General features: G+C 41.3%; 1 protein-coding gene across 3 annotated transcripts in view; it reads left to right on the top strand.

The window, feature by feature from the left end:
- Nucleotides 1-500: 500 nt before the first annotated feature.
- Nucleotides 501-11,928, top strand: part of msh3 (mutS homolog 3 (E. coli)) — a 341,409-nt gene continuing 329,981 nt past the window's right edge. For 2 of the 3 annotated variants that reach the window (XM_041186818.1, XM_041186819.1), the window contains exons 1-2: nucleotides 525-761; nucleotides 7,374-7,494. In XM_041186818.1, the coding sequence (XP_041042752.1) occupies nucleotides 618-761; nucleotides 7,374-7,494 (265 nt within the window). In that variant the 5' untranslated portion in view covers nucleotides 525-617. Of the gene's footprint in view, nucleotides 762-7,373; nucleotides 7,495-11,928 lie in introns of all 3 variants that reach the window. The other variant, XM_041186817.1, reaches the window with a different exon arrangement.

Genomic DNA, 11,928 nt, shown 5'->3' with positions numbered 1-11,928 from the left:
ATAACCCAAGATCCGATTTGTTCTCTTTACGATTGCCTACATGGCACTGATAGCTTCAGCAATCTATCCACAAAAGCCCTTTCTAGTTTTCTGCAAAATCATACCATTTAGATTATATTCCTCTGTTTATTATCCTTGTTCACATTAAGCCACATATGGTAAAGCCAACTCTTCAAGCTGCTTGGAGTCTTCATCAACGCTGAGTCCGATGCAATGATGATTGCAATCCTGCTGTATCTTTGCGAAGTGACAAAGATGTTGTATTTTTATGAACAAGGTGCCCCCTTTAAGGGATACATTTTGTTACTGTGATATAAAAAGGGAAACGGGAAATGATATACTTTGCAGTCAGAAGGCTCTGTTTTATACATTGTTGTTAAGAAAAGGTATTGTTTCAATGTCGTGGTGTGAGAGAGAGAAAGGAGAGGGTGCAGCTTTAAGGGGAAGACAACAGCAGCACGTGGGTCCCAGCTCCGGCTTCAGGTCTAACTCTGTCTCTGACGTGGTTTCGTGCTCCCGCCGCCGCTGCTGTTCCGGAATTGAGCGGATCTCGTTGCTGAACTCCAGGTTTCGTAAGGGTCTACAGCCTGTAGAGGGGGGCCTGCTGGATATTTGCAATGTCCAAGACGAAAGGCTGCGGGAAGAAGAGTGTTGGGAACCAGGCTGTGATTAGCAAGTTCTTCCGCCCTGTAGTCAGCAATGCACAGAGGCAAGACAATGCAGCAACAACCTCCCTCACCTCAGATAGAGCAGGGCAGCAGGTGAGTTATTGCTGGGTTGTTCATTTACAGACTGGTTAATTAATAAAACTAATTACATGTGATTTTTCTATGTAGTGTATGTGTAAAAAATGCATGTCCAAATTGTGATGACTTGACACGAGTAATTTTGTCAGCTACCCGTTTCCTGATGCTTTTGTTTACACAACATTCATTTTTAAAGAATTTCTATTTGTGTGTTTTCTTTGCTGTTGTTGCTAGTTCTGGGAATTTGTAGCCTGAGGTTGTGTGGGAGTGTTATAACTTTTCTTGCTTCTGCTCTGAAACTCCAAACTCAAGGCCTGCAAGGTTGAGGGCGTTTGCAGTTGTGCATGATGCATAACTATTAAAAGTGAAAAGGCCACCTGGCTTGTCAAACCCATTTCCTTCACAGATGAAATGTAATTTGCCTTATCAAAGATCTACCCAGTTAACTTTACAGTTCCTGAGTAAAAACCTCAAGTAAGGCAGAGAAAAGCAGAAACACAATAAAGAGAGGGTGTCCAAAGCTAGAGCTTCCAAGATGACTGAAAGCATAGTGACGAAAATGCGGCAGGGTAAAGAATCATTTATGACAAATGTAAGGCTCATAATATGTTGAGAAGCATGCTTAATGTATAAATACAGAGGAGATCTTAAAAAAAAGTAAGAGCAAAGAGAGAATTCATGAATAGAATGTTTATAAAGACTTTGAGCTCCCTTTATGTTACCACTAATTTTTTTTTATTCTTTCTTGGAACGTGGATATTGCTGGTAAAGCCAGCATTTATTGTCCATCCCTAGTTGCCCTTGAGAAGGTGGTGACGAAAGTGGTGGATAGGGTGCCAGTCAAGCAAGCTGGTTTGTCCTTGAAGGTGTTGAGCTTCTTTAGTGTTGTTGGAGCTGCACATATCCAGGCAAGTGGAGAACATTCATCACACTCCTGACTTGTGACTTGTAGATGGTGGACAGGACCTGGGGAGTCAGGAGGGGAATGACAGGCTGCAGAATTCCCAGTCTCTGACTTGCTTGGGTAGCCACAGTATTTATATGGCTGATCCAGTTAAGTTTCTGAACAATGGTAACCCCCAGGATGTAGGTGGGGGAAGATTCAGCAATGGTAAAGCAATTGAATGTCAAGGAGAGATGGTTAGATCTCTCTTCCTGGAGATGGTCATTGCCTGGCACTTGTGTGGCACAAGTGTTACTTGCCACTTGTCAGCCCAAGCTTGAATGTTGTTCAGGTTCTACTACATGCGAGCATGAACTGCTACATTACCTGATGAGTACTTTTCACAACTCAATGTACCATCATAAGAATGTAAGAAATAGGAGCGGTAGTAGGCCATTCAGCTACTTACCTACTATGCCAGCACTGTGGGTGGACCTACACCAGACAGACTGCAGTGGTTCACCTTCTTGAGGGCATTTGGGTATGGGCAACAAATACTGCCGTTGCCAGCGATGCTTACCTCCCATGAAAGAAGTAAAAAAAATAATTAGTTGCATTGCAGAAATGACTCATCTATCTATTTCAGCAGATCAGGGTCTGTCATTTTCTGTAGAGCATTTGACTGTCTCTCTTCAACCTTATCTGTATACTTTTCAACTCTGAAACAGAAACATTTTCTAAAGAGTTGATTAGCATAAAATTAGCTCATTTTGTTGTGTGCCCCTCCCCTTCTGTATTCACAGTCTGAGTTGAGTAACTTACTTGCTTCTTATTTGTCCATGCTTCTCAGATTCCATCGAACTATATGATTTCCCAAAGTGATTTTCTGTGCTTAATGACAACAATGATAATGGATATTAGTAAATCCTATTTCATTCCCTTAAAATATAGCCTTTATTGTAATAAAAATTAAGGCCTCATTACTAACTTAAAATTGTTGTACTTTCAATTACTCCGTCAGTATTTGCTTTAGGAGGTTTTGCACTACTGGTTTAACATTGGTGTGAAACAAGTTCGTATTGACACTAATCTGAGTCCAACCTGACTCCCATGGAAGGGAAAGTTTAAATTTAAATAGAGTGTAAATCTAATGTCATGACAAATCCTGTTTGGAAATTATGCAGTAGCCCATTGGGTATTTTATAAAATTACCTGACTCCCTTGCTTCGGCAATTAATTTTGTTAATTTCTCCACAGAAAGGGTCTTTGTCAGTTATTTTGAAGTGTATTTTTAAGTTAAACCTTGGTTAATGGAATTAAGATAATAGGACAGCAGCCATTGGAGTGTTTAAGACCTAAATCCTTAGGCAATTAAGGATTATTTGGCATTCCGACATCTATTTACAGCCACTACTGCTGCAGAAGTCCTATTCATTTGAACTCAGCAGGGATTATTGGTTCTTAAAAATCCAGCACATTGTGGCAAAGAAGTGACAACACCATGAGTTCTGACTCTCCACTGTTAGGTTCCTAGGAAATGGGAGAAAAAGAAGTCTCATTGAGCCTCCAAGCACTGCACTTGAGTATCAGACTGAGGGGGTTCTCATTCTACATTACGTCTCAGGGCATTTATTTCTGATTATGATTCATCATCCTCAAGAATTCATAACCTTTGCCTACATATGTTTCTCTTTTCACTTGCACATCAGCAAGTCATCTTCTATAACCAAAATAAAGTTAGTCAGACAATCCATTGTTTCAACCTGCCTGATGCAAAAAATTCTTTCTATCTTTTTCTGTCTCACACCCCTCTCTCTCCCGTCCCTCATGACTTGTTTGAACTGAGTTTGATAGACCTTACATTGTTGGTTTTTGTTTGCTATGCGGACTACTGCGGATGCTGGAAATCTGAAATAAAAATGAAGTGCTGGAATAACTCAGCAGGTCTGGCAGCATCTGTGGAGAGAGAAAATGAGTTCATGTTTCAAGTCCAATATGACTTCTTCAGGAACAAAAACAAGAAGTGCTAGAAAAACTGAGCAGGTCTGTGGAGAGAAAGACAGACTTAATGTTTCGAGTCTGTATGCCTCTTCCACTTGTCTCTTTTTCTTAGGATTTCCGCTTTTCTCTTTTTCCCTGTTCCCCTTCGTTGCTTTCCATTTCCCTCCTGGTGCTTGCTCCTTTGCCTCCACCTATCACTGGTCTTCTATTAAGCTTCACCTGTCCCAACCCCCATAAACAATATATATTTCACCAATTTTACTTTTTTTAGTTCTGAAAAAGAGTCATACAGACTTGAAATGTTACCCTTGTCTTTCCACAGTTGCTGTCAGACCTGCTGAGTTTGTTCAATTTTTGTTTTTGTTTCCGATTTCCAGCATTCGCAGTGTTTTGCCTATGATTTCTTCAGGACTGTTTGTATGAATTGTAATTATTAACTTTTAGTTTTTTAAATTGCGTTTTTTGGATTTGATATTCTAAACTTGTGTAAATAAAGTGCACATTACTGCAATGAATTCACACTCCATAACTACTCATGCAAATTTTCATCCTCTTCCCCTTAATGGGTACATCCTCAGTCTGTGCTGTCCCATTCTAGACTAGCTTCTTTCTGAAAGAGTAGCAACCTCAAGTTGATATTGAGCAGCCTCTCAGTAGACATTCCTGGACTACACAGGAGCTATCTCAGCCAAAGTGTTCTGGTGTCTTAATGTGCCTGAAATGATATCATAGAAAATTATGATAATGCAATTCTTTTGCAGCTGGACAAAAATAGTGAGCAGTACATTGCAGGAAATGTTTCATACCTTTTAAGTACAAAAGAACATTTAGGTGAATACTAGACTTGGTCATGGTTGATTTCAGGTTACTATATGTGTAAGTAGTAAACTGAACAATTTACATGGGAACCCCAAAGCACAGGCCCTGTACAAGCCTGTACTACTTCCACATGTAATTATGCAAAATGTAAAGTTTGGAGGAACGAGGCAGTTCTCCTGCTCCCCCACCCCTCAACTATTTTCACCTGTGTACAAACATCATTGGCACTGTGAAGAGGTGACCAGTCAGGAGTTCTGGTTATACTTCACTTACATAGATAGATTGGAGAAGCTTTCCTTGGAGAAGAGAATATTGCAAGAAAATTTGACAGAGGTGTCCAAACCATGAAGAGTAGATAGGGAGAAACTGTTCCCCCTGGCGGAAAGATTTAGAATAAGAAGGCATGGTGTCACGATTCACTGGAGATAGTGCGTTGCAATATCAAACCCCACTGCTCCCCGAGCCGCGTAGAATGTGAAAAAGTTTGATCAACCCACCTAATTGTTTAATTTAGGTTAACAGAATCCGAGCACCAGGTTTGTAAACTTAATAAGTAAATAACTGTTTATTGAACAAATTGTCTTTTACCAGCAGCAAAAGAAAGAAATATGAACTGCTAATTCCTATCTCTATAACCTAAACTCTACCCCCATCTTAAATCCATATACACACACATACAAGACACACAAGACACACAAAAACCTGGATTTTAAGGGTGGGATGAAACAGTTCAATAGCACCAATTCCGGAGTGCAGGATCGATGAGTTGATTTTGATCAATATCTTCCAAATTCCTTTCAGTTCTTTGTTGATGACACAAGGTGGGTCGTCCAGCACTTCCAGTCTTTAGTACACTGGTTGAGCACTTGCCTTTCAATGTCTCTAACAGTGATTTTCCCCATTGTGTCTTGACAGGGGTTTTCAGAGAGAGAGCAGGTTATAAAGTTATGAGGTGAAAAAGCCAGCTAGCTATTATTGTATAATTATTGGAATCCTGCACACACAGGAGAGAGATGTTTTAGGTTTTTTCCTTTCAGGCTAGGAGCTATTCTGCTGTACTACTCTCACACAAACCCTGGTCACCTGGTTAGGAGCCAATTAAAATGTTGTTGCCAGGCAGTTCCCTATTAGACCAGACGACTCCTCGGCGCTATCCTGTCTTTCATGGCATACTCTGGTCCAAGACAGCAACCTTGTATATATCCCTCACACTGTTCCAGTAGACATGTCCTTCAAACTGCAACCATTGCAATTTTAATCCACAGTGCATCAGAAATAAAAATATATGTTCTTTACAATGGATTTTCAGTAATTGGCAAAAGAAGCAAAGGCAACATGGGCAAAAACTTTTTCACACAGAGAGTGGTTAGGATCTGGAATGCACTGCCTGTGAGTGTGGTGGAGGCAGATTCAATCGTGGTTTTCATGAAGAAATTGGATTGTTGTCTGAAAAGGAAAAATGTGCAGGGCGATAGGTAGAACACGGGGGAATGGCAGTAGATAAATTGCTCTTACGGAGAGCCAGTGCAGTCATGATGGGTTGAATGGCCTCCTGTAATGTAACAGTTCAGTGATACTGTGACAAACAGAATGAGTGCAAAACAACAGTGGACGTCTTTAGGTAACTTTACACATTCCCTTACTAGTGCGAGTCCATAACAGTAATGGCCAGAAAATCATGGGGAACTTGCCTGTAATTTCGCTAAATTTAAATCCTGACTTGCATTCTGCATTAGAAGTGTGCATTCATAAATTTTAGCCAACAATGTTTGTTGCTGTGCAGAGATCCAAATGCTATTTGTCATGACTGGAAACAATTTTCATGGATTGGAACTAACCATGTTTTTTATATATGGTTATTTAAAAAAGGGCCTTTAAGTAGTTAGATGGTTGGCAAAGTCCTGTGAACAGCTGAACCACATTAGAATGTACCTGAAATAGAAACAGTCAGTACTGGAAATATGCAGCATCAGTTCTGAGGAAGAGGACAAGCCTGAAACATGAATTTAGAGCCTTTTAAGATGCTGACTGACCTATGTGTTTCAAGCATTTAGTTATCTGATTTTAACATTTTTAGATTGAATTTAAATGTTATAGTTGCACAGTAAGTCATTATGCTTTACCATCGGTCAGTTTATGGGTCCCATATTTGTGTTTAGTGTCAGGAGTTTTGTTTTAAAGTTGTTTCACGCCGGGCCTGATGTAGCATGGCGTGACCTGATTGACACCATTTTAGAATGGCCTCTCCTGCTCCCTGACCCTCCGCCTCGCCGACCCTCTGGCCCGCAGCCTAAACCACTCCCTGACTCTCCCAGTCATTGCCGACCCTCCCTCTTGCCATTTCTCCAGCTTGCGGCTTACTTCCTGCAAGCTGAATGTGCTCTTCCTGCCTGTCACTGCTCCCTTCCAGAACCCACGCTCAGAGTGAGGACTTGAGAGAGGGAATTGGCGAGAGGGAGGGTCAGGGTGCAGGATGTGTGGCGGTGGGTTTGGGGAGCAGGAGAGGCAGCAAATTGGAGGGTTGGTGAGAGGGATTGACGTCGAGCAGAAGGTAAGTAGAAAGAGTTACATGTTTCGTTATATTTTTAGATTTATTTTATTTTAAATGTTATGTCATTTACCAAATGTCAGAATTAAGCAAAGTAAAGTATTTCACCTTATAAAGTATAATGTTTTAATGTATTTTCTGATGAGAGTAGGATCTAACTACAGATTTTACATTGGCTGTGATGAAAAAATCTGATTCACTTAAAGTTGTTTCACTTAAAGTCACACTTTTCAGGAACATAACTACAGCCTTAAATAAGGACTTACTGTACCCAGAAGAGCAGGGCAAGAGGATATAAACATTAGTGATGTCCAAACTAAATATCCGCATAACCTGAGTTTTATTTCTTTTGCTTATGAAAATTCACCTGCTGCAGACACCAGACCTTGATAGGAAAAGGAAAGCAAAGGTTGATCAAGATGAACTCGGGACAAAACACAGAAAGCTGGCAAGTCAAGAAAAGAACGGAAATGGGGAAATAGTCAAAAAGGCCTGTGGTAAGTATGCAAACAATCATTTCTAAACCCTGTCAGATTATTTTTATTGGCTATCTTTGACAAACATAACAGCCATGATCTTATCAAATGCGGAGCAGGCTCGAGGGACCAAATGGCCTACTCTTGCTCCTAATTCTTATGTTCTTGTGTGGAGAAAGGTTATTGATAAAACCGCTGAAGATGGTTGTGTCTAGAACACTGCCCTGAGGAATTCCAGGCATGAGAATCAAATGCAACAGTGTCCATTTCCTTATGCTTCTATGAAATACCTTGGGAGCTTTTTCTACATTATAGTTGCCGTTTAGATCCAAACCATTGCTAAAATGGAAACCCAATACTGGGGTGTAGAGCTGTTTGTTTTTAAAAATCTGCGCAAATTTTTGCTCACTCACTTTCCCTATCTAAACCCCTTTGTAGACTCTTTATGTTCTTTTGAGAACTTAACCTTCCTTCCTGCCTATCTTTGTGTCATCAGCAAAGTTAGCCACCATATATTTGGTCTCGTCATCCAAGTCATTGATGTAAATAGTTGAGGCCTGTCGCACTCAATTAGTTACAGCTTGCCAACCCGAAAATTACCCATTCATCCCTTCTCTCTGCTCCCTGTTAGCTAGCCAATTCTCTATCCATGCTAATAGGTACCTCCTACAGCATTTGTGTACCTTATCATGCGGCACCTTATCAAATGCCTTTTGGAAATCCAAGTACACCGCATTCACAATTTCCCCTTTATCCACCTTGCATGCTACTTACTCAGCTTAATCAAACAATTTCCTTTTCACAAAACCATGTTGATGATGCCTGATTGTATTATGATTTTCTAAATCTCCTGCTGTTACCTCATTAATAAAGGATTCTAGCATTATCCTTATGACAAATTTTAGGTGAACTGGCCTATAGTTTCCTGCTTTCTGTCTCCCTCCTTTCTTGAATAGAGGTGTTACATTTGCAGTTTTCCAATCTGTTGGGACCTTCCCAGAATCTCGGGAATTTTTGAAAGTTCACAGGCAATGCATCCACTATCGCTGCAGCCACCTCTTTTAAGACCCCATGTTGCAGTCCATGAGGTCCTGGGCACTTGTCTGCCTTCAGTTCCAGTAGTTTTCCCACTTCCTTTTCCCAAGTGATTGTAATTGTTTTAAGTTTCTCCCTTTTTACCTCTTGATTTTCAAGTATTCTTGGGATGTTTTTTGTGTCTTTTACAGTGAAGACAGACACAAAGTATCTGTTCAACACTTCCACCATCTCATCTCTCGTTATTAATTCTCCAGTCTCACCCTCTAAGGGACCAATGCTCACCTTAGTTATTCTTTTCCTTTTTAAATACTTATAGAAACAGGTAGTAAGAGTTTCTACATTTCTAGCTCGCTTTCTCATTCTGATTTTGCCCCCATTTTTTAGTCATTCTTTGCTGGTTTCTAAAATCTGTCCATTCTTCTGACCTACCACTAATCTTCACAGTGTTGTACACTTTTTTTCTTTTAATTTTAAACTATCCTTAATTTCTCCAGTTAGCCATGGATGGTGCACCCCTTTTGTAGTCTGTCTTTCTCAATGGAATATATCTTTGCTCAGAGTTATGAAATTTTTCCTTAAATGTCTGCCACTGCTCCTCTATCCTACCTTTTAACCTATTTTCCAATTCACTTTAGCCAGCTCTGTCTTCGTAACCTTGTAATTGCCTTTGTTGAAGTTTAAGATACTAGTCTTAGACCCATGCTTCTCACCTTCAAACTAAATGTGAAATTCTATCATGTTATAATCACTGTTGCCTGGCGGCTCTTTTACTATGAAGTCGTTCATTAATTCTGTCTCACTGAACATTTCCAGGTCTACAATAGCCTGTTTCCTGGTTGGTACTAGAACTTATTACTCTAAACAACTGTCCCAAATACACTCTATGACCTCACCTTTCAAGCTACTTTCGTCAGTCTGATTCATTCAATCTGTATAAAGATTAAAATCATCCGTGATTACTGCAATACCTTTCTAACAAGCCCCCTTTATTTCTTTCTGTATACCTTGTCCTACAGTGTAGCTACCATTAGGGGGCCTGTAAACTACTCCCACAAATGACTCCTTACTTTTAACAGAACAACCCCACCACTTTTTCCTAGCTTCCTGTCCTGCCAAAATGTCAAATACCCTTGAATATTTAGGTCCCATCCTTGGCCACCTTATAGCCACATCTCTGAAATAGCTATTAGGTCATACATATTTATTTATATCTATGCTATTAGTTCATCCATTTCGTTACTAATATTGCACACATTCAGATACAGAGCGTTTAATTCTGTATTTTTACTATTCTTACAAACTTTGGCCTTACCTGCTGGTGCATTCTCTGTCTCTTCCTGCCACTCTCTGGTTATCATTACCCAGATTGATACCCTGGTGTATTGCCTTGTCCTTTCTCTTTAATTTACCGTATCTCCCCTCAGGTGATTCCTTCCCCCGTCTGGTTAGTTTAAAGCCCTCTCTACTGCCCTAGTTTTATGACTCACCAGAACACTGGTCCCATTATGGCTCAGGTAATGCGTCATAAGATCTGAGGTGGGATGTTCTCTGATAATTTTAGTGTTCAGTGGTATTTGCAACTCCTCAGATAATGAAGCATTCCATGCCCACATGCAGAAAAACCTGGACAACATTCAGGCTTGGGCTGTTAATTGACAGGTAACATTTGTACCACACAATTGCAAGGGAATGAACATCTCCCACAAGAGAGAGTCTAATCACCCTCTTTTGATGTTTAATTGGATTACAATAATCAAATCCCCCACCATCATTATCCTGCGGGGGTCATCATTGAATGGAAACTCAGCTGGACCAGCCAAATACATAGTGTGGCTACAGTGTATGTCAGAGGCTGGGTATTCTGCATTTGCCTAGATGAGGGCTGCTCCAACCATGCTGAAACTCAACCTCATCCAGAATAAAGCAGTCTGTTTGATTACCCAGTGTGCCACCATAAACATTCACTCTCTCATGAGTGCACAGTGGCTGCAGTCTATGCTATTTACAAGATACACTGCTGCAGCTCACCAAGGCTTCTTTGACAGCCCCACCCAAATAGCGACCTCTATCACCCGGGGTGGGGCGGGGGAGTTGGGGGGTGGGGGCACCACCTTTTTTGTTATACATTCACTGGATGTGGGCATTGGTGGTTAGACCAACATTTATTGTCCATCCCTAATTTACCTTGAGAAGGTGGTGGTGAGCTGCTTTCTTGAACTGCTGCAGTCCAGGTAGTGTAGGTACACCCACGGTGCTGTTAGGAAGGGAGTGCCAGGATTTTGACCCAGTGACAGTGAAGTAACGGTGATATATTTCCAAGTCAGGGTGGTAAGTGGCTTGGAGGGGAACTTGTAAGTAGTTGTGTTCTCATCCATCTGCTGCCCTTGTCCTTCTAGATAGTAGTGGTTGTGGGTTTGGAAGATGCTGTCTAAGGAAACTTGGTGAGTTGCTGCAGTGCATCTTGTAGATGGTACACACTGTTGCCACTGTTCATTGGTGGGAAGGAGTGAATGTTTGTGGATGGGTGCCAATTAAGCGGGCTGCTTTACCCTGGATGGTGTCAAGCTTCTTGAGTGTTGTGGGAGCTGCCCTCATCCAGGCAAGTGGAGAGTGTTTCATCAAACTCCTGACTTGTGCCATGTAGATGATGGACAGTCCTTGGGGGGTCAGGAGGTGAGTTACTCGCTGCAGGATTCCAATCCTCTGACCTGCTGTTGTAGCCACAGTATTTATATGGCTAGTCCAGTTCAGTTTCTGGTCAGTGATTACCCTCAGGATGTTGATAGTGGGGTATTCAGCGATGGTAATACCAATGGATACTAATGGGTGATGGTTAGATTCTCTCTTATTGGAGATGGCAATTGCCTGGCACTTGTGAGGCATGAATATTACTTGCCACTTGTCAGCCCAAGTCTGGATATTGTCGAGGTCTTGCTGCATTTGGACATGGACTGCTTCAGTATCTGAGGAGTCGCGAATGGTGCTGAACATTGTGCAATCATCAGTAAACATTCCCACTTCTGACCTTATGGTGGAAGGAAGGTCATTGATGGAGCAGCTGAAGATGGTTGGGCCAAGGACACCACCCTGAGGAACTCCTGCAGTGTTGTCCTGGAGCTGAGATGATTGAACACCATTAACCACAACCATCTCCCTTTGTGCTATGTATGGCTCCAACCAGCAGAGAGTTTTCCTCCTGATTCCCATTGACTCAATTTTTGCTAGGGCTCCTTGATGCTACACTTGGTCAAGTGCTGCTTTGATGTCAAGTGCAGTCACTCTTACCTCACCTGCAAGTTCCCCTCCAGCCATTCCTGACATTTAATTTATATCACTGTTCCTTTACTTTCACTGGTCAAAATTCTGGAATTCTCTCTCTAACTGCATAATGGGAGAACCTTCACCACTCAGACTGTG

The sequence above is a fragment of the Carcharodon carcharias genome, chromosome 4 (genome assembly GCF_017639515.1).
Source record: "Carcharodon carcharias isolate sCarCar2 chromosome 4, sCarCar2.pri, whole genome shotgun sequence".
Lineage (NCBI taxonomy): Eukaryota > Metazoa > Chordata > Chondrichthyes > Lamniformes > Lamnidae > Carcharodon > Carcharodon carcharias.
The sequence above is the reverse complement of the archived record's forward strand: the minus strand, read 5'-3'. Positions and strand labels throughout refer to the sequence as shown.